General features: G+C 43.1%; 1 protein-coding gene across 2 annotated transcripts in view; it reads left to right on the top strand.

Annotated features, from left to right (window-relative positions):
- The first annotated feature begins 4,234 nt into the window (after positions 1-4,234).
- The window catches only part of zdhhc15b (zinc finger DHHC-type palmitoyltransferase 15b), a 41,300-nt gene continuing 21,933 nt past the window's right edge, over positions 4,235-23,601 (top strand). The window contains exons 1-3 of one of the 2 annotated variants that reach the window (XM_069892814.1): positions 4,235-4,442; positions 11,785-11,811; positions 23,074-23,168. In XM_069892814.1, coding sequence (XP_069748915.1) covers positions 4,325-4,442; positions 11,785-11,811; positions 23,074-23,168 — 240 coding nt within the window. In that variant the 5' untranslated portion in view covers positions 4,235-4,324. The remainder of the gene's footprint in view (positions 4,443-11,784; positions 11,812-23,073; positions 23,169-23,601) is intronic. The other variant, XM_069892813.1, reaches the window with a different exon arrangement.

Genomic DNA, 23,601 nt, shown 5'->3' with positions numbered 1-23,601 from the left:
ATGTCGACGCAATCACAAAGAAGGTTTGCCAGCAGCTATACTTTGAGAGGAGTTTGAGGAGATTTAGTATGTCACCAAAGAGTCTTGCAAATTTCTACAGGTGTACCATGAAGAGCATTCTGACTGGTTGTATCACTGATATGGAAATGACAATGCACAAGACAAGAAAAAAAACTAGAGAGTTGTTAACTCTCTCGGAAGCAGCCTCTATCCTCAAGGAACCTCAACCACCCTGGCCATACCTTCTTCACTCTGCTACCATCAGGAAGGAGGTAGAGGAGCCAGTAGCAACTTCTTTCACTCTGCCATCAGATTTCTGATTGGAGAATAAACCGCATTATCTCACTTACTATTTTTTGTATTAATTTATTTAATTTTAAATGTAATTTTATAGCAATATTTGCACTGTAATGCTGCCATAAAACATTTTGTGATATGTTCATGACAATAAATTCTGATTCTGACAAAAACAATTTTTTTTCACCCAGGAATGGTTAGAATCTGGAATACACAAGTGAAGAGGATGTTGGAGGAAGACACTCCTACAACATTTAACAAATATCTAGGTAACTCGTTGAATCACCAAGACTAAGAACTGGTAAATGGGATTAAATATAGTCAGGTTCTTCATTGTTGCAATCGACATGGCACTGCTTTCTGAGCTGCATGACTCTGATTCCCTTCTCAAGGACATTTAGGTATGAGCAATAAAAGATGGTCTCACCAGCAAGATCCAAAGCCCAGTAAATGAAAAATAATGTTATGTGTAGGTTCATTAAAGGTCTAACAACAGATTGTATGGGTTTGTGATATATTTTTTTTAAAAAAAGGGTACAACGTAATTCAGAGATTAGCGAAAGCTGAATGTCGAGGTACGTTCGCTCTCAACGTGCCTGAAACGTCGACTGCAGACTGTGGGATTAGAGATTGGTCTCCTGGGACCAAAACATCTGAGATAAGCCGAAGCTTGATAATACAACCTTTAGGTCCATCGTTGCCAGCTATTTTATCAATTTACCCCGCCTTCTTTATGGTCAATAGCTACATGAGGTCATGTCCCATTTAAATTTAGAGAATTTCTGATTTGAACGTAAATGTTCAAACACTGTGGGGACCCTTTTTTTGAATTACTGTCTGATTTCTCATGAAGGTAGAAATGTTGGCTCATGAGGTATTCTGATAAGAATCCTGTCATTTTTGTTTTGGGGGGGCAGTGTCTTTCTTGCTCGTGGGTTTAGAGTTTGAGATATTATGAAATAAGCATAATATCAATCTTTCTTTGGCTTGGCTTCGCGGACGAAGATTTATGGAGGGGGTAAATGTCCACGTCAGCTGCAGGCTCGTTTGTGGCTGGCCAGTCCGATGCGGGACAGGCAGACACGGTTGCAGCGGAAAATTGGTTGGTTGGGGTTGGGTGTTGGGTTTTGCCTCCTTTGCCTTTTGTCAGTGAGGTGGGCTCTGCGGTCTTCTTCAAAGGAGGTTTGATGAAAATGCAGAGAACCTTGGATGAAATTACATGATTTAAGTGAGTTTGGACATATGCACTCTGTATTTTTGGATGTGAAATTTGAATGCTAATAAAAACATGGAAAAGAAAAATAACATTAATGCATCGGAAATCTGATGGCAGAGTGAAAAAAATGCATTAATAACCCTGTGCAGAATAGACTAAAACTAACCAGAGAGATTAACCTTCAGCGCCAGCGGGCGCAATTCTCTGTAATTTGGCTCCGTTTGGGGATTTTGCTCCAGACAGGACCACATATTGTGCGGGAAGTCCGGATACTTGCCCTCAGCCGGTGGAAACTAACACCAGACGCTATGAAACCGAAATGCTGGAAGTTCCAGTCAATTTAGGGGTCCGCGACCCTTCCTTCCTCCCCCCTCCAGCGTTTCTGATTCGGATTCAGGCCTCGGGCCTTCGTTTTCAGTGACGAGGCGGAAAGTGTCGAAACCCGCCGAAGCGGGCGGGCTCCGGAAAGACCCGAAGTGCCGGCGGTCCTGGAGGCCGGCGGGATTTATTTTCCGGAAACAGCCGAGGAGGGGCGGCCGGGAACAGCCGAAGCGGGCGGGCTCCGGAAAGACCCGAAGTGCCGGCGGTCCTGGAGGCCGGCGGGATTTATTTTCCGGAAACAGCCGAGGAGGGGCGGCCGGGAACAGCCGAAGCGGGCGGGCTCCGGAAAGACCCGAAGTGCCGGCTGTCCTGGAGGCCGGCGGGATTTATTTTCCGGAAACAGCCGAGGAGGGGCGGCCGGGAACAGCCGAAGCGGGCGGGCTCCGGAAAGACCCGAAGTGCCGGCGGTCCTGGAGGCCGGCGGGATTTATTTTCCGGAAACAGCCGAGGAGGGGCGGCCGGGAACAGCCGAAGCGGGCGGGCTCCGGAAAGACCCGAAGTGCCGGCTGTCCTGGAGGCCGGCGGGATTTATTTTCCGGAAACAGCCGAGGAGGGGCGGCCGGGAACAGCCGAAGCGGGCGGGCTCCGGAAAGACCCGAAGTGCCGGCGGCCCTGGAGGCCGGCGGGATTTATTTTCCGGAAACAGCCGAGGAGGGGCGGCCGGGAACAGCCGAAGCGGGCGGGCTCCGGAAAGACCCGAAGTGCCGGCGGTCCTGGAGGCCGGCGGGATTTATTTTCCGGAAACAGCCGAGGAGGGGCGGCCGGGAACAGCCGAAGCGGGCGGGCTCCGGAAAGACCCGAAGTGCCGGCGGTCCTGGAGGCCGGCGGGATTTATTTTCCGGAAACAGCCGAGGAGGGGCGGCCGGGAACAGCCGAAGCGGGCGGGCTCCGGAAAGACCCGAAGTGCCGGCTGTCCTGGAGGCCGGCGGGATTTATTTTCCGGAAACAGCCGAGGAGGGGCGGCCGGGAACAGCCGAAGCGGGCGGGCTCCGGAAAGACCCGAAGTGCCGGCGGCCCTGGAGGCCGGCGGGATTTATTTTCCGGAAACAGCCGAGGAAGGGCGGCCGGGAACAGCCGAAGCGGGCGGGCTCCGGAAAGACCCGAAGTGCCGGCGGTCCTGGAGGCCGGCGGGATTTATTTTCCGGAAACAGCCGAGGAGGGGCGGCCGGGAACAGCCGAAGCGGGCGGGCTCCGGAAAGACCCGAAGTGCCGGCTGTCCTGGAGGCCGGCGGGATTTATTTTCCGGAAATAGCCGAGGAGGGGCGGCCGGGAACAGCCGAAGCGGGCGGGCTCCGGAAAGACCCGAAGTGCCGGCTGTCCTGGAAGCCGGCGTGATTTATTTTCCGGAAACAGCCGAGGAGGGGCGGCCGGGAACAGCCGAAGCGGGCGGGCTCCGGAAAGACCCGAAGTGCCGGCGGTCCTGGAGGCCGGCGGGATTTATTTTCCGGAAACAGCCGAGGAGGGGCGGCCGGGAACAGCCGAAGCGGGCGGGCTCCGGAAAGACCCGAAGTGCCGGCGGTCCTGGAGGCCGGCGGGATTTATTTTCCGGAAACAGCCGAGGAGGGGCGGCCGGGAACAGCCGAAGCGGGCGGGCTCCGGAAAGACCCGAAGTGCCGGCTGTCCTGGAAGCCGGCGGGATTTATTTTCCGGAAACAGCCGAGGAGGGGCGGCCGGGAACAGCCGAAGCGGGCGGGCTCCGGAAAGACCCGAAGTGCCGGCGGCCCTGGAGGCCGGCGGGATTTATTTTCCGGAAACAGCCGAGGAGGGGCGGCCGGGAACAGCCGAAGCGGGCGGGCTCCGGAAAGACCCGAAGTGCCGACGGTCCTGGAGGCCGGCGGGATTTATTTTCCGGAAACAGCCGAGGAGGGGCGGCCGGGAACAGCCGAAGCGGGCGGGCTCCGGAAAGACCCGAAGTGCCGGCTGCCCTGGAGGCCGGCGGGATTTATTTTCCGGAAACAGCCGAGGAGGGGCGGCCGGGAACAGCCGAAGCGGGCGGGCTCCGGAAAGACCCGAAGTGCCGGCTGCCCTGGAGGCCGGCGGGATTTATTTTCCGGAAACAGCCGAGGAGGGGCGGCCGGGAACAGCCGAAGCGGGCGGGCTCCGGAAAGACCCGAAGTGCCGGCGGTCCTGGAGGCCGGCGGGATTTATTTTCCGGAAACAGCCGAGGAGGGGCGGCCGGGAACAGCCGAAGCGGGCGGGCTCCGGAAAGACCCGAAGTGCCGGCGGTCCTGGAGGCCGGCGGGATTTATTTTCCGGAAACAGCCGAGGAGGGGCGGCCGGGAACAGCCGAAGCGGGCGGGCTCCGGAAAGACCCGAAGTGCCGGCGGCCCTGGAGGCCGGCGGGATTTATTTTTCGGAAACAGCCGAGGAGGGGCGGCCGGGAACAGCCGAAGCGGGCCGCGGCGGCCGGGACCGGCCAGGTGGGGAAAAATGGCCATGTCGCGAGGGCTGTGGTGCTGCCGGCGGGTCTTGGCTTGGATACCGGTGCTCATCATCTGCCTGGTTGTGCTTTGGTCTTACTACGCCTATGTGTTCGAGCTGTGTGTTTGTAAGTGGCTCCTTATTTTGAATTGGTGTCGAAGTTATTGATGCCAGTGGTTGGCATCATTAGCCCAGACCATGCCTCATGTCCCGGCTTGTCAGAAGAGTGGGGGGGGGGTGGGGGGACACGTTCGGCCTGGAGCTCAATTGGACAGTGGAGGGCCCTTTAAATGTCTGTGAAGGTTCTTCTGTCTCAGGCAATCCCTGGGATCAAATCCACTCCCCCTCTGTTGGAACTGCAGTGGCTTCCACAGGTGGGCCAGGTGGTATCCAGGTGATTTGCCCCTTGTTGCTCTGCTCAGGGCAAGGTGGTGATTAGTCTGAAGACCACTTCATGGGCCAGAAGTCAGGGGAGGTGTTGCACAGTTTTTCGAAGGAGCAATGTGGATGTCTTTTCCTCTTTCACTGACCAGGTGGCACTTCTGACAGTTCTGCATGCAGTTTCACCATCATTTCTGGACTTTCCATCCAAACTTGTTCCCACCAATCCTGTAAATGTTCTTGTCAGAATTTTTGACATTGAGAGGTGAAAGTGACAATCGTACAGCCATGTATTTCCTGTGTTTCTTTTCACTCAAGTCTTTTTTGGGGGGTGGGGGGGCGGTTGGAGATTAAATTCAAATCATTACAATAGGTCAAGTTCCAGATAGTTTTTTGCTAATTCATAGAGGGAGTCATTTGATACAATCTGATATATGCTGATGGCAGACCGTGCTAATTTCAACAGGATAGTGGATACGTTTGAGATTAGCGATCAAACAATATGCGGAATCACGGGCAAGAAAGTTCTTTAAGATCAATTCACTATCTGATCATTGGAAGATAGAGGTGTAGCGGGTAAGCAAATTTGGGAGTCGCTCTCTTGAAGGATCTTTCGTGGGCCCAACACACCAATGGCATCGTGAAGAAAGCACATCAGCGCCTCAAGTTCCTCAGGAGTTTGCAGAGGTTTGGTTATGATATCAAAAACCCTGGGAAACTTCTGCAGATGTGTGGTGGAAAGTGTGCCGACTGGCTACGTCATGGTCTGGTGTTGGGATGCATACCTACAAGCCCTCCAAAAGGTAGTGGACATTACAGGCAAAACCCTCCCCACCATCTAGAACATCTGCAGGGAATGTTGCCATCAGAGAGCAGCAGCAACCATCAAGGCTCCACACCACTCAGCACGTGCTCTGTTCTCGCTGCTTCCATCAGGAAAGAGGTCTAGGTGCCACAAGACTCACACCACCAGGTTCAGGAACAGCTGCTACCCCTCCACCATCAGACTCCTCAGCAATAAACTCAATCAGAGATTCATTTACAGACTCTTAATTTTGCACTTTATAGTTTGTTTTTAACCCCACCCCCCTCCCATATTGCAGTCAGTATTTACTTTTCTTTATTTGCTTACAGGTGTACTTTTTTTTCCCACTACCAATAAGTGGTAATTTTGCCTCGCCGCAATTTGTGTCTTGTATTAACCAAAATCCCATGATACCCTAAGGGAATAAGATAAACTTCTTCCTCATTTTTATTGACCTGCTTGCAGCCTCTGACGACATCAACCATAACATCTGCCTGTTTGGATGCATTCTCCTTCCTTGTTTTCATTCTTGGCTTTCCATTGTAGCCAGAGAATTAACTGCAATGTATTCTCCTCCCACTGCTGTGCTCCTGCATCTGGTGTCTGCCAAGAATCTACTACGTTTGGTACTTCCCATTTTTAAAATCAACATTATCCCAAAACATCTCTGATTCTATTTGTATGTTAATGCAATTTAGCTCTATCTCATTGCTAACTCTTTTCATCCCTTTGGAGTCATAAGCCTCTTTTAAACGGCAGCACCTGGGTAGCCCATCTGCGACCCGGGTGCGATTACTGAGGCAAAGGTGCTGGAAGCACCTTTTAAATTGTAGGGGGATCTACCCATTAAATCGCCAACCTGGAGATTTAAGGGGGATCCCACCTCCACAATGACGTATGATGTACTCACCGGAAGTACCGGCGGATGTTCGAATGCTGGCTGCCTGGTGACTTGAACACACAAGCGGTGACGTCACCAGAATAAGTGAGTCAGCCATTTTCATTTTCAAATCGCCTGTGGATGTGACCTAGGTAAGTTTAACTGGGTTCCCTGACTACCCCTGAGGTAGGTCAGGGACCTGATTTGATTCCAACAGAGTTGACCGGGTCAGACCTTTCTAACTGCCGTTTAACTGGGGCACTAACTGGGCAATTTGCCAAAACTGTACGTGCCAACCAAAAATGTCCCACATACACTAGTCCTACTTGCCTGCATTTTGCCCATATTGTATCCTATTCATGAATGCATCTAATTGTTTTTTAAACATTGCAATAATATCTGCCTCAACTACCTTGTCCAACAGTTTGTTCCATATGCCCACCAACCTTTGTATTTAAAAAAAAAAATTACTCGGGTTCCTAATAAATCTCTCAATCCTCACCTTAAACCTATGTCCTGTACTACCCTTCTCTGAGGAAAAGTCTCCCTCTTCACCTGATCGACACGTCTCATGTACACCTCCATGAGATCTCTCCTCATCTTCCTGTGCTCCAAGGAATAAAGTTCTAGTCTGTTAAGTCTCTCCTGGTAGTTCAGACTTGTAAACCTTGATGAAGGGCTCAAGCCCAAAACTTTGGTTATGTTTCTTGATCTTTGCCTTATAAAATACATTGCTTGACCTGCTGAATTTGTGTTTTTATTTCAATCGTAGTGTCTGCAGATTTTGCTTTTTAATTCAGACACGAGAGTCCTGGCAACATCCTCGGAAATCTCTGCCCTCTCTCCATTTTGACAATATCTTTCTGATAACAGGTGACCAAAACTGAACACAGTATTCCAAATGTAGCCTCACCAACATCTTGTACAACTGTAATATGACTTCCTCACTTCTATACTCAATACTCACTGAAGAAGGGCAATATACCAAAAGCCTTTTTGACCACCTTATCTATCTGTGATGCCATTTTGAAGGTACCATGTACCTGTAATCCTCGCTCCCTCTGCTCTATCACACCTCCCAGATCCTGCCATTCACTTTGTAGATCCAATTCATGTCAACTTAATAGAAGACGACTTGTCTTTCAATTAAATAAGGAAATTACATGTATTTAAATTTTGATACTCCATGTAGTCATCATTTTCCTCATTCTCCTTGACCCTTTTCTGAGGCCTAATTAGGTCCGTTCTCAATTGAGTTGGGCATTCAGTTGCATCTTTTGTGTGACTAATTTTGCTTACTTTCATAGTTGCCTAAGTTTCTGATTCTGAAACCCTCAACTTTGCCTTTGCTTTCTCCTTCTCTCAGTCACTATGCAAACTGACTCATCACAGTCTAAGTTGCTGCTCACCTCTGGCTTGCTGACCTATACAGATTTCTATTGCAGTAATGCTTTAGTTCTCTATTCCATTGCTTCATTTCCCTCTAATTCTGTCATCTTCCTCCAGTAAACTGATAGATATGTGCGTTCCCTAACTTCTGGTCTCTTGAGCATGCAATTTTAATTACTGCAACTTTGGTGATGAGGTCTTGAACTTCATCATCTTCAACGGAATCTTATGCACATGATATGATTGATAGATTCCATATCAGTCTCCAGCAGGATAACAACTTTTGTTTTGAAATAAATTATTTTAAAGCTCTTCGAGAAAAGAAAAAAAAGTGCTCAACCAATTTTTGCATTTATTTGCAAGAAACAATGCCAGATGTTATCAGAAGTTCAGTCTTTATCTAATGAGGCTGATATTTGTATCATTAAAAGAAATTGACATGTTGGGTGTTTCCTAGAGGTGGATGGGGCAATTACAGTGTGATTGCTTGTGTTTCATATGGAGTTTGATCCTTTTACAGATTAACTTCCAGTTATATTCCACAGGGATTCCAAAGAGCTATTACATAACCTTGCTGTAATTTAATCTAAAATGTGCCAATAACCTCTAGAAGTCGAAGACTAATGGATTTAGTGACAGCACACTGCCTCTCTAAATCTTAATATTTTGTAACCAGATGTCTAGTTTTTGTGTGATAAGCCCAGAAGTTGATAATTTAAAAACTCATTGCTTCTCCTTTAGACTAGTTCAGAACTTTGTATAGTATTTGCAATTGCAAATTATTTACTTTTGTAAGTTCCTAGCAGGTTTTCAGAATGGGGGATAACTTTCAGCATTTCCATGTTTCTCACCTTAAACTCCCAAGTAAGGATTTAGAAGCAACATTCTTCTTCCAAATAATAAAAGCAGAAAATATATAACAGTCTGGAAAGAGAAAAGGTAGTGTAACATATCAGGTATAATTCTTCACAAAAATGTTGCAGTTAAATGGCTAGCCAACATGGTGTACAGGCTATTGATGGTGAAAAATTTGAATATCGAAGGTAGATTTTAAGATGGTCCTTGTTAGTACTTTGATGTGAATGCTATTAGCCCACGAGGCAAAAGAAACTGCAGATGGAAATAATTAGAATCTGGAGGCTCAGTAATGAAGATAAATTAGCAGTCAATATTTTGAGATCTTTCAGATTTCACATTTATTGTCAGAGTACATAAATGACATTACAACCCTGCAATTCTTTTTTCCTGTAGAAGGTTTTTATGAATACTTTATTCAAGATTTCCATACATGTATTTATGTCAAAATACAAAATATAATAATGCAATCATATAAAATCCATTATACATGATGGTTTTATAAAACCCCCAAAAGAAAATGAAAACCCCACCAACTCCCCCCCCCCCCAATAATAATCCTAATAGGGATAGAAAAGAAAGAAGGAAGAAAAAAATACAATTAGTAAAGAAAGAAAAAGGAAACAGACTTAGTTGTCATTTTTCCTATATAAGGTTGACGTGATGGTAGCCAGTAGCCTTGCCTGATTCAATCTTGTCAGGAAGTGTAGTCACTGTTGAGACTTCCTGATTAATGTGGAGATGTTGTGCATCCATGATAGGACACTAGTTAAGTGAACTCCAAGGAACTTGGTGCTCTCCACTTTCCACTACAGAGTTATTAATGCATAGTGGAGGATGGTCATTCCTGGTCCTTTTGAAGTCCAAGATCATCTCTTTTGTCTTGTCCATGTTGAGACTCAGATTGTTACTCTTGCATCATATCACAAGATTTTCCACTTCTTCTTTGTATCGTGGCTCATTGTTGTTGTTGATGAGGCCAACTACTGTTGTGTCACCTGCAAACTTGACAACACTGTTGGAGCTGGATATGGTGATGCAGATATGGGTCAGTAGCATGAACAGTAGAGGGTTGAGCAGACAGCCCTGAGGTGTGTCAATGGTCATTGTGACAGAGCTCCATATTCTGCTACCTACCCGGACAGACTGTGGTCTTCTGTTAGAAAGTCTGGGATCCAGTTACAGAGAGGGATGTTGAGTTCCAGCAAGAACAGCTTCTCCGTCAGCCTCTGGGGAATGATCGTATTAAACGATGAGCTGAAGTCGATTGTTCTCCAGGTGGGACATGACTGAGTAGAGGCTCTAGGATCATCTGTAGAATGGTTTCTTCTATTGGCAAATTGAAATGGGTCCATTGTCTCTGGGGAGCTCGCTTTAATGAATTCCATCACCAGATGCTCGAAGCATTTCAGAATGGTGGAGTTCAGTGCCAAGGGGTGGTAGTCATTGAGGCCTGTTACTGTTGCCCTCTTTTTGGATGATGGTGGCTGTTTTGAAACCCACGTGGATGATGGACTGCTGCAATGTGGTGTTGAAGATGTTTGTAAAGACCTCTGTCAGTTGGTCTGCGCAGTCCTTCAGTAACCAACCCGGTATATTGATTGGTCCTGCACCTTGTGTGGGTTCACCTTGGATAGGGTGTTCCACCCCTCAGCTGTAGCTATTGCAAGGGGCCTGTTTATCAGGGGAACACAAAGCTTTCTTGGCCATCAGTCTGTTCTTTTCATTGAAGGGTGCATAGATGTTCAGTCTAGCCAGAAGGGAGATGTCATTGTTTTTAACTCACAAAATTGTCTTGTGATCTGTTATGGTCTTGATCCCTTGCCACATGCACCTCATGTCATTGGTGTCACACAGCTATCTATAGATCTTCTTTGCACACCAACCTATTGCCTTTCAGATTGCACAGGAGAGTTCAGCCTTGGCTAACCTTAGTGCCATGTTGTCTCTTGACCTGAAGGCAGCATCACAAGCTCTGAGAAGTGCCCAGACCGACCTCTGCATCTAACCATAGTTTCTGGTTTGACCTGGTTGTAAAACCTTTGATCTTGCTGACATTCTCAATGCACTTGCTGATGTAGCCAGTCACTCAGCTTTTGTACTCGATGTTTACATGACCATTGTAGGTGTTTGTCTCCCTGAAACGGCTCCAGTCCATGGTCTCAAAGCAGTCCTGTAGCGTTGTGGTGCCTCCCCCCCATCACTCCCCAAGCAAAATCCTGATTTCCCTGTGAACTTGTCTAGTTCTTTTTGCCAGTGAACTGTATGTTGAGGTTAGCAGGAAAAATATATGATCCGAGTTTCCAATTAGGTGTGAGGGACAGCATTGTACAGACCAAGGACGTTGGTGCACACTCAATCCAGGGTGTTTGCTCCTCTAGTGGTGAAGTGGACATGCTGTTGAAACCATGATAAAAATGTTTTCAGGTTGACGTGGTTGAAGTCACCAGCTACAATCATGGCACCATCAGGATGAGGCATCTGAGTTTTGCAGTTGGCACCATAAAGCTCCTTCATGGCTTTACCCTCATTAGCAAAGGTAGGACGTAGACTGCAGCAATCAGCATGGCTGAGAATTCCCTAGGCAAGTAGAAGGGGGTCTGCGTTTTTCCATCAGGTACTCTATCTCTGCTGAGTAGAATGTCTCTACAACAGACATTTGTGCACCAGTTCTCACTGTAAGTGCTCAGTGACACGATCTGGGGCTGAATTCTACTACAAATCAGATATCCTGCAGTTAATTATGAAATTAGCCCAACTGATTTAAAATTATGTCATATCCTGAAATATATTCCACGGATTTCTGTACCTTCTATAAATGATCCATTTTGCTGCCACTTAAAATTACATCTTGAAAATGTTTTTGCAGAAATAAAAGCAGGATCTAAAATATATTACGACTAAGAACTAAAGTTGATTTGATGCTAACATTTTAAGAAGAAATTGAGGAACTCTTTTAAGGGGTATGGGAGTAGTGATAAAATAGGTAGTTCGTGGTGTTAGTGATTTTTAATTTCAAATTAAAAATAAAAATCATTTTGAAGAGTCTAGTTTACAAACCATTTTTTTGCTCTGAATGACACATACTCATGATGTGCTTGATGTATTTTTGAGTGTTTCCTTGTTTAAAAACTTGTTTGTATTTCTTTCTTTACACAGTTACTGTCCAACATGGTTTAGAAAAAGGTAAGGCTTTGTTTAAGATTTGATCTTTTGACAAATTCCCTTCTACCAGTGAACAGTCAATATGTTTTTCCATTTTCAATAGGTATATAGAACTTCGTTTTGTTCACTTGCAAACAGCACAAGACCTTAAAATGTTGTTAATATTAGCTAGCTGCGTATAATTTACAGGTTGTAGAGTTTAAATTTTAATGTGAATTCAATATGCTATATCAAAGCACAGAAGTATAATATTTATTTGAAGTATTTGTAAACCTGAGCGAAAAACGCCTTTATGTGGAAAATCGTATCAGAAATGTAACCTTTTGACTCAGTCAGCTTTATGTCTCCTCCATCACTCTTTCATTCTTTCCCCTTCCCAGTCCAACCTAGACCCCCCCCCCCCACCCCTTTCCAAAATATGCTGGTATTGTACTATAATTGCTTTATGTCCAATTATTTGCATTCACCGCACCACAATCAGGAACCCAACCAGCAAAGGTTATTCGACTGTGTCCATTCTGCTTTGATTTGTAAAATCAAAATTCTGAATTTATCCTCTTCATTTTCTCTGAGGGAAAGGTGGCATAAATGCTCAGATTTTAACAAACAAATAAGATTGATCATCACCTTTCAAATATTCATTAAAGGATTTCTTTCAGTTCAAAAGCATTTGACATTGGAATCTATGGAGTATATAGAACAGTACAGCAGAGGAATGGGCCCTTTAACCCACAATGACCACAAGATGCCAATTTAAATTCCTTGTACATGGTCTATATCTCTCCATTCCTTGCCTGTTCATGTCAATTAAAATGAGATATTTTAATTATTTCTTCAAAGCCAATGTTATTCCTATTTTGCAAGAAAACTTCTAAAAGATTGAATAATGTTACATTTTGCATTTTTTTCACAAGTTCCCTTTAGGCAAAGAGGGAGATTTCACTTGCATTGGCAATATGGAAATCAATTTTAGTATACTCCAAAGAAAAGCTGCAAGTTAGAAAATTCCAGATTAAACTATTTCTCCTTTAACCGACTAATGTATTTTTTTCCGAAAGTAGCTCATCAGAGGAAGGATGTTATTTCAGGAAAGTTAACCATTTTCAATTCAAGCGCCCAATTTCAACCTCTCTCATCCAATGTAGCCCACTATAGTCAGGATATTATGAAGTTCCTTGGGCTCCACTTTGCAGTTTGTTTTAACCCAGAGCTTAGAAGAAACTTTTCTTCTTGATGTTTCTATTTCTTACATTTGCTTTTTGTGTTTTCTAGTGGGATTGTCAATGAATAGCAAATTAAACTAATCTTTGCACATAAGGCAGTAAGTTGAGGCACAAATTTCATTTCATGTATGATTCTTACAGAAAATTGACCAAGCAATACTTTAATAACTAAATTCAGACTTGGCTTTCAGAGATGAAAGGAAAATATGGTCCACTAACACCTAGTCCTCAAAATATTCAGGTTTGCTTGACACAAAATTGTTTATATGGTCATAGAAAAGCATTATGTCTTATCAGAAAATTATTTAAATATTGAGAGATTATTTCTTTTTCCCCTTGGCATTATTATGTTGGAATGTCGATGTAAATACACAATATGTTAACATGCATAAATTTAATACTTTTCCCATAACAAGGCAAAGAAATTGGAGTAGAAAGTAAGAATGAAATTAAGAAGGTGACCAAAATTGGCAGAAGACCAGGGGTGAGGATGTTAAAGAGAGAAAGAAAAGCAGCAAGGCAAAAGAGATTTTATGGAGTGTTAGAGAATCCAGTGGAGTGGTGATCTAAGGTTTTGCCATTGGAAATAGGGGAGATTAAAGAAACAGATGACGGTGAAAGGAAAAATAAAGAAATTGTTCCCCAGAAAAATGGGAATTGCAAATTAATTATCTGAAATTATTGAACTTGAGGTCAGATGATAATGAAGTAATGCTCCACAAGATTGTGTTTAGCTTCATTTGAACTTTGATAGTGGAAATACTACCATTAAATTAACGTTTCATCTGTAAAGTATTTGGGACACAGCACTGGGAAGAGAAGAGTTAAAATAGTAAAACACTGATAACCCATTATCTGTTCAGAAATTTCAATGGTTTGGCATCTTTCTTGCATATATCCTGTACTCCCTCTTAACTTCCTGTTTCCCACTCTCCCTTTGAACTTACTGGTACCCCATTTCCTGTGCTCCTTTGAATTTACTGGATTCACTTGAACATTTATTCTTCTACCGTGTAATTTTTCAAGTGACTTAAAAGAGTATTTGGGTGTTAATATGAATATCATCCAATCATGAAAATCTACCAGTGTGGCAAGGGAGCTGGTTACTACATTTTATTGTATTTTCACCTTTTGAGATTGCGCAGGGAAGTACTGTAGATGGAGAGGAGTTCTCTCCATTACAGAGAATTGGACGCAGCAAATAGTCCTTTCTGAATGCTAAAAAGGAAAGATACGTTTTGTTGTAAATTCTCCCTGGAGGTGCCAGAAATGGCAGAAGGCTGGTACCACATGTGAGGACTATTGTGGTTCAAAGTGGTATAGAAAGGAATGAGTGCAGGAGAGCAGAAAGTGGCATGGTCACTGTCAAGGGTCCTACCAACTATGATGGAATAGAATCTACAATTGAGAAAGAAAGACTAATATAGAACACTGAAAAAGACCTTAAAGGCTTTCACTGAAATGAATGCCCAGCAACTAGAGCTGTTCAGTAAACATATTGTCTATTTTTTTTTCCAACAGGTTATCTTTTAATGCTAAAATTCCATGTATGCCAGCTACCTTTCATAAGTGGAAGCAAAATATTTGTTATTTTACAATAACAAATTAGACAGTTAATTAGAAGAATGACCAGAAAACGTTTCATCCCAAACACTGAACTCATTCAATATTTGTCTCTTTAAAATTATTATTGCTGTCAATGGTCAGAGGATTATTATGGCAAGTTTCCAATCTTATTTTAGCAGTTACAATATGTACTGTATAAATAAAGATCTAGTAATCCAATAGCAGTGAAATATGATGTGTGGTGCCATTTGCTTGGTACAATCTTTCAGAAATCTCAGGTGGCCGAGTGGTTTAAGGTGGCAGACTCAAGCAATAAAGTCCTTGCATGGTAAAGTGTTCTGGTCTCCCACTGGAGGTGTGTGTTAAAATCCCACTTCTGATAATGAGTTTTTGCAGATTGATAAAGTGATTAAGAATGCAGATGGTGTGTTGGTATTCATTCATCAGGGGATTAAGTTCAAGAGCCTTGAAGCTCTATAAAACTCTGGTTAGACCACACTTGGAATATTACTTAAATTTTTGGTCACCTCATTACAGAAGGATGTAGATGCTTTGGAGAGGATGCAGATGAGATTTCCAGGATTTTTTCTGGATTGGAGAATATGTCATGTAGAGCAAAGTTGACTGAGCTGGGGCTTTTCTCTTTGGAACGACAAAGGATGAGAGGTGACTATCTTCCTATATAGTCACCTGTTGAGTCTGGAATTCCTTTATTTATGACTCACTCTTCATAAATGATCGATAACAAAGTTGACTAGAGTTTTTCAAGGTTATTACTTATCAACTTTGATATACAATTAATATGATGCCTAATACATAACTTAAAACTTGATTGATGTAGTCAATAGAGTTTTCAGGTCTAAACTCTAGACTACATCTCCTCAGAATAAAGAACAATTCAAAACAGACCATCTCATCTCAAAACCACTCAGAAAGACCTTGGTCTCACAGGCTACGTTCAAAGGAATGCAAAACAAACTGCGGACTGCTCCATTACTGGCAGCCCTGGCTGTACAAGTGATTTTAATCCTGACAGACCTAATAGAGATATACAAGATTATGAGGATCTTGGATTGGATGGACACCTGGTTTCTTTTGCCTGGGACAACAAGAGCAAATATCGGAGGACATCCGTTTAAGTTGAGTGGAGGGAGATGTCAAAGATACATTTTTGCCCAGAGTGGTGAGTGCTTGGAATGTATTGCTGGAGGGTAGTGGTGGAGCCTCATACAATAGGAACTGTCAAAGACTCTTGGAGAGGCACGTGGATTAAAAAAAAAAGTAGAAGGTTATGCATGTAGTGAAAGTAGTGAAGAATTATTTGGTTGTGGAGTAGGTTTCCATAAGTCGTGTGCTTAAGGGCTTGTGATGTTCTATGTCCTGTGAAACCCGTGACCCTTAATTTTGTTTTCACCAACTTTTACTACCCTATTCGACAGTACAGTTACTGGAATTGCTTGATCTTCTATTTATTTTTCAGCTATATTTTCTATACGACCAAGTATTTTGATAAAAATGGATAGAAATTTACTGTGACAACATCATATTAAAAGGAAAGACGTACTTTATAATAAACAATATTTCAGAATATCCAGTGTGATACCTGAACAACTTGCAATGGATAACATTTAATATGTTGTTAGCCTTATGTACTGCTGGTCAATGACACTTGTGCACAGAATATGCAAAGATGTTTTCTCTTATGTATTTACTCTCCTTTAACAACACAAGAAATATAAATTAAAGCAGAAGGTATTCAGTGAAATCAAAGCTGTGCCATATTCCAACATTATCCCCATAATCCCTGAATTTGCTAATTATGGTATCTAAAATTCTATCAATTTATCCCTCTCTCCCTCCCTAACTCATTGGGAAGGTGTTAAATCTTTGGATTAACCAGGTTAATATTTGAGATTGCCCTATCTGTTATTTTAGGGTTATGTGTAGTATCCTCCATGGTGAAGATGCAAAAAGTTGATTTCATATATCTGCCAATTATTTATTTTCTGTTATTAATTCATCAATTTTGCTCTCAAGAGGTCCCACATTTACCTCGGTTGCCATCTTTATCTTTGCAAACCATGGAAACCCATACTGTTTGTTGTAATAGTACATTTCTGCTGAGGATAATCTTTGAATTTTTAAAAATTCTTTGAAGCAAAGGATGAAAATAAATTTATCAAGTCATTCAGTACAAGCTTCCAGTGCCTATTAAGCACAGTCCGACTAGAAATAGCACAGCCAACAGCAAAAGGAATCCAGAAATATGCTTCAGTTTTCGAAAGAGTCATGTGCAATGAGTTTAGAATGTTATTTAACACTTCTTAGCCAAGAGAGGACAGAGGTCTTCTTCCCATTAATTGGACGTGCATTTGAACATGAAACCTGGAAGTGAAAGAAAAATCTTTCCAGACCTATTTTTCTGCTGTCCAGATGTGCACGTGTTTTATCCTGCATAGATGGCAACTAAATATGTACGTTATCTGAAATATGTATGTTAAAAATCTTGCATTGGATGTTTTGTCAATGACTTCAGTATAGTCAAAATGATTGTATAGTAAAACCCCTGGTATCCTGCACCTAGGAGGATTGGTAAATGCCTAATAAGCAAATTTTCCGGTGGCTTGAAACTTAATATTACAATGCCTAACTTATACACCTGCATTAAGAATAAACAATTTAAAAATTAAAAATTCTACACTGTACTTACACTGAACAAACTTCACTTGCTTGAACATATAAACCTTAAAGCATTTTACTTTATTTTCAGTCACATTCTTTGAAAGGATTTAACTGTTGCTGCCTCTTCAGGTTCCAACCCCCTCCATGGAGCCACCTGAAAGATGAAGAATAACATTATAGTTAATTAATTACCCTCCCCCAAGATAGAGCCTTTGACTGGGGCAATTCTTACCAAGCAAGGAAAAGGAGACACTTAAAGAGAATCACTCCAACGGTGAGCGGCATCAACCAACACTTCATCCTGGGTGACACCATTTTACTCAAACCCAACTTTATTCAAACTTTTCAAACTGCTACTACAAGCAAAGCATGACCAAGGCACTGCACTGACTGAATATTTGCTCCCATCTTCACCAAAGGTTTATATTAATTCAGGGAACATTTACTTTTACAATTATAAACTTGCATATTTTTAACCTATTATTTTATTCTTATTTATTTTAATTTTTATAACTTATTTACCTTGATATTTTTGCCATTTGCTTGAATTCTGAATACCAGGGGTTTACTGTACAGGTACACAATCCTTTATCCAGAACCCTTGGGGGAACAATGTGTTCCGAATTTTGGATTTTTGTGGATTTCATAACAAAAGCAGGCTGCCCCAGATTTAAGCCCATCCAAGTTGTGCAGCTGTATCCACCCCCTTCCAGTTGCGCTGGCGTCTCTCTTCCCCCCCACTGGCCACCCGAGTCGCCCTGACGTCTCTCCCCCTCACCCGAGTCGCCCTGCCGTCTCTCCCCGCCCGCCCAAGTCGTGTTGCCATCTCTCTCTCCCCGCCCGCCCGAATCATGCTGCCGTCTCTCTCTCCCCCGCCTGCCCGAGTCGCGCTGCTGTCTCTCTTCCCCACCCCCCCCCCCCCCACTCTGCAGTACCAGGACCAGGAAAAAAAATGCCTGTTTTTGGAGCTTTAAGGATTTTAGATGTCCGAATAAAGGATTATGTACCTGTATTTTGTTTGTTCATAATCCCCTTGCGGCCTGCCAAGTGAAATATCATTTTTAGGGGATAGGAGTGTCCTTATTAGTCCCAGCTCTGTGGCAAGATAATATTATTTTGTCCTATCTCTTCCAAATTTTTCAGCAAAACAACCATTAAGTTTGATTTCTATTCCAAATATAATTTAACTTCTTTGAAACTGATTGACTTTGCGCTGTTTAAAAGCAGAAACTTGTCTCGTGAGGTGTTCCGATCATTAATTTCCTCTTAATGATACTGCTTGACCTGATGAATTCCTCCAGCAGGTTGGTTTCTGCTCCAGATTCTTACATCTGCAGTCTCTCCTGTACTTCAGGAGCTTTACTTGCCTGAGTACAAACATCATAGAATATCTTTTGTCCATTATTTTATTTCACAACAATCCTTATTGCACCATAAATGTAAGGTTCCTTTTGAAATGGACTGTGAGGTAATAAAATCTGCTATTTCTTCATGTTGTTTCAGCGCTTGTGAAAATATTCTTGGCAAGAGGTTAAGTGGATGTGCTGGCCTTGCTGGTGACACCCAGTTCCTTAAAATGTATAATTTTTGTCTTCATCAGGTTACTTAAAGCTAATTGTTTTGGAGCACTTTAATAAATATATATAATTGACCAAAAGTATAACATAGGACCCTACACAAAATATGTAAATTTTGCAAGGTAGATCATGTTTATCTTTTAATAATCGAATGCCATCATACTTAACATTTGCTTCAACATTAATAATAGTTTCTGTTAAGAATTAATTATTTAATGAATATCCAAGAAATAATCCAAATTAAGCAGTTCTTTATTTGAAACTTGGCCATTACAACAGTCTGTTAGCTATGTGTTGCAATAGTGTTATTTTATCCTTTCATTACCTTGCTACAGCTAAAAAGTTCCAATTGTTTGCTATTAGGGTTCTAAATTAAAAATATTTTATAACAATAGTTATGTTACAAAAATGTTCTCAACAGTGCAAGTTAGTTAGAATTTAATCATGCTAATAAGAAACCGATTATGAAAGCTACATGGGAACTTGTTTAGAACCAAGGCTGTTGTTAGGGCAGAGCCAGAGAACATTTTAAGATAATAAACATTAATTTGTTCATGTCATCCTATTTGTGTAGTGAAGTGCCAGTTGATGAAGTAGACAAAGATGATGTGGTCAAACAATAAACATGGCTTTTATTAGCAGAAACTCATGATACAATAATGAAAGACAATAGATGCAGACATAGTTATACCCAAGAGGAGTGTCCTTAACAGTAGAGCCAATGTTAGTACAGCAGGGCTCGCCAGAGGGGGGAGACAGGCAGCTTGGCAGACATTCACCACAGTCTCCCCTGGCAGAAGAAGGGTTAAAATCAAAAGGACAGCTGCTAGGAAAGACTGAAGCAAGCGATACATGGATACCATGTTTGGCCTTGAGATACTCTAACAGCCAAAATACACCAGTATCTAGCAAGCAATTGAAATATAATGAGATGATAGGCTGACATATTCATAAAACAAGTTGTTTACGAATTCTGGTGTTTCATCTCAAAACAGGTGGCTCCTTTGCAAACTTGGGACCTGGTACAGGTCCTGGGTCAGTAGTGTGGGAAGGACTAACTTCTGGACCTGCTCCAGAATCACCAGTGTGAGGCAGTGGAGCCTCAGCATGCCCATCTGAAAGCTTACTAGGGGTCACAGGCTGGTGGGGGGTGGGGGTGAGTCCAAACTCTCAGGCTCACTCTGAGTAGGGGTGCGAGGAAGGGGCGAACCAGGCAAGGCCAGATCTCTTTGGGGTACAGTGTCAGTACTCCTGTCTGGGAATCTAACATGAGCGTAGTTGGGGTTAGTATGCAGTAGCTGAACTGGTTGGACTAAGGGGTCTGTTTTACGCGCCCGAGCGTGGCTCTTCAGCAGCACGGTTCCAGGCTCAGATAAACAGGCTGGCCAGTCCATCACAGTTCCTGATTTCCTAGGAAAGGCAAACATACATTCGTGAGGTGTTTGATTTGTTTCAGTACACAATAAAGACCAAATAGAATGTAGTGCCTCAGGCAGCACCTCCTGCCACCGGGTAACATGGTGACCATGTGTTTTTAAAGCAAGATTAACAGTCTTCCAGACTGTAGCATTATCCCTTTCAACCCGCCCATTGCCCTGCGGGTTGTAGCTCGTGTTATGGCTGGTGGCAATTCCTTTTCATAGCGGGGCTTGCTGCAGTTCAGCACTCATGAATGCTGAGCCTCTATCGGTGTGAATGTCATTGGGAAAACCAAAAATGCTGAAAATTCTGTCAAGTGATTTAATGACAGATGCTGATGTCTGAGACGTCAGGGCAGGGTATCGCAAAGGGAAACCTGGAATATTTGTCAATTACAGTAAGGAAATATACATTTTTGTTGTTGGAAGGTAACGGCCCTTTAAAATCTAATCTAATCCTCTCAAAAGGCCGGGTTGCCTTGATGAGAGTGGCCTCTGGAGCTTTGAAGTATTGTGGTTTGCATTCTACACAAACAGGATAGCTTTTAGTCAGTTTCCTGACTTCTTCCAGAGAGTTAGGAAGGATGCTAGCCCTTATGTAGTGGAAGAATCACGTGACTCCTGGGTGGCACAGTCTGCTATGGATCTCTTTTAACCCCTCCAGCTGAGCACCAGCAGCAGATCGTGACAATGCGTCAGAGGGATTATTTAACCTGCCCGGTCTGTACTGGATCTCATAATTATAAGTTGAGAGTTCTATTCGCCAGCGTGCCATCTTATCGTTCTTGATTTTACTTTTGTGTTTAGTACTGAACATGTAGGCTACAGATTTCTGATCAGTGACAAGAGTAAATTTTCTGCCAGCTAGAAAGTGTCTCCAGAAGCGAACAGCTTCAATAATAGCCTGGGCTTCTTTTTCAATGGCAGGATGTTTAAGTTCAGGTCTGTGTAACGTGTGGGAGAAGAATGCCACAGGTCTGCCCTTTTGATTAAGGGTTCCTCCCAAGGCAAGATCTGAGGCATCAGTTTCCACTTGGAATGGGACATCCTCATCAATGGACGAGAGTGCAGCTTTGGCAATATCAGCTTTAATTCTCTCGAAAGCCTTCAAGGCCATTGGAGAGAGAGGAAAAGATTTAGTGTCAAACAGAGGGGGCGCCTTTGTTGCGTAGTCCCGAACCCATTTGAAATAGTAGGAACAGCTTCAATAATAGCCTGGGCTTCTTTTTCAATGGCAGGATGTTTAAGTTCAAGTCCGCATAACATGCGGGAGAAGAATGTCACGGGTCTGCCCTTTTGATTAAGGGTTCCTGCCAAGGCACAATCTGAGGTAAATTTAAAGTAACTTTACACTTGTCCTGTACAGTTTTTGTAAGTTCACTACAAGCCAGCGATATTTTTCGGTTTGCTGGATAATCCGCAAACTTAAGGCTCTGGCAACTCCCTCGTGGATGTAGCTGTCAGCACTCCCCAAGTCCATTAGACAATCCTGGATGTTTTCTTTTCAGTTTCTAGCATTTCACTGGAATGCATGGCACTTCTCAGTGTTTTGGCTAGAGTGACTGCCCGGTCGTAAATTAAGGGCTCCGCCTGCAGCATCCTCTGTCGGATGGAACTGGAGTCAATCCCGTTGACTAAAGCATCCAGCTTCAAGGTATTGTGGTGTTATTGCACATTGACTGCCCTGACATGACATTCATTTGCCAGGGAGTCGAGAGCCAGTGCATGGGCAGCATCACTTTCCCTGGGTTTCTGGCATCTAGTCAGCAACTGGTGTCGAGCAAGCCCCACATTCCGTGGTGCTGCATAGTAAGAAGTCAGACGTTCCCGGGCTATAGGCTATAGATCCGTGCGTAACGGCGAAAGGGACCTCACCCAGCAGAGAGTTCAGGTGGCCCCACTGTATCGCCTCATCGACCACGTTGTTTCGAGCCATGTAGTAATTGAAACAACCAATCCCGTGGTTGAAAATTTCTCTGGCCCTCGGGGCAGTCTGGTCCATTATCAGCCGCTCTGGCTTGAGGGCTGCATCCATTTCTGCTAATAAAATTGAAGTGCCAGTTGATGAAGTCGACAAAGACGATGTGGTCAAACAATAATCATGGCTTTTATTAGCAGAAACTCATGGTACAATAATGAAAGACAATAGATGCATATATAGTTATATCCAAGGGGAGTGTACTTAACAGTCGAGATAATGCACAGCCAATGTTAGTACAGCAAGGCTCGCCAGAGGGGGGGAGACAGGCAGCTTGGCAGACATTCACCACATGTAGGGCTTTGGTTCGTTCAGCTTCTACTTTGTCCACTGTTCAACATTCCCCTCTGGCATCATCTCATTTCTCATTGCTTGAAGTAGGGGACATGATATGCTGACAGAAATGTTATATTTAATATCCCTAAGCCATAAACTGACATAATTGAAAGTATAGGTACTCGCTGATGATATTTAATGTAATTAACCATTTGAGAGAAAAACATTTTCAACTATTGTAAGTAGTTTTCACACAAAAGCAGTCCACGAGCCCAGAGTCCATGTGCCACTCTGAAGTCCTCTGCATCATTCTCCATTGATCCACTTTTTTTTTCAACCACTGATCTATGTTTTTATTATCTGACATTTAAAGGATTGCCATCCACTTTACTGTTGCATGTCGTCTACTGGGAAAACAGAGATGAATGTCTGAACTTGGTGTACACAAAACTATTTGTGATACATTTAGCTGTACTTGTTTTTTAAATTGCAGATGTTATTTCTCTTTTTTTAAAATATGACCATCTTGGCTCAATCTGATCACTTTTTTTGTTGTATTACAGCTGCATATCTTGTGATATTTCATTTATTTTTTGTGCTCTTTGTGTGGACCTATTGCAAAGCTATTTTTACAGAAGCAGCCCAGCCTTCCCGAAAGGTAATTCCATTTGATTTAAGTGAGGAGTGATTGATCTTGTGTAATAACTTCATTGTCATGCTTAACTTCATCATAGTTTATGTAAAGTGACTGATCAAACTGGCTGTTGATCCCTCATGCACTATGTAACACAATAGAAAATTGTAAGGTGTCTACTACATCCTCTCTAGTGCAGTTGGATACTGGTTTCAGTAGCATTGTTGAAGGAAACGTCATTGAGACAAAAGGTGAATTGGGCTCCTTTAGTGCCCTTTATCTCAAGTAGCTTTTGTACGAATGCAAAACCTACTTGGTTTTTGGCTGCTTGAGTTAGAAGGTTTAAGTGGGTTGGAGAAATCAAATTAAATTAGTAGATGAAATGATAAATAATGAAAAATATCTTTAAATGGATGGATTGGAGAGGTATGGAGGGCTATGGACTGGGTTAACGTTG

Source organism: Narcine bancroftii, chromosome 8 (genome assembly GCF_036971445.1).
Source record: "Narcine bancroftii isolate sNarBan1 chromosome 8, sNarBan1.hap1, whole genome shotgun sequence".
NCBI lineage: Eukaryota > Metazoa > Chordata > Chondrichthyes > Torpediniformes > Narcinidae > Narcine > Narcine bancroftii.
Note: the sequence above shows the minus strand (reverse complement) of the source record. Positions and strands in the feature narration are given on the sequence as shown.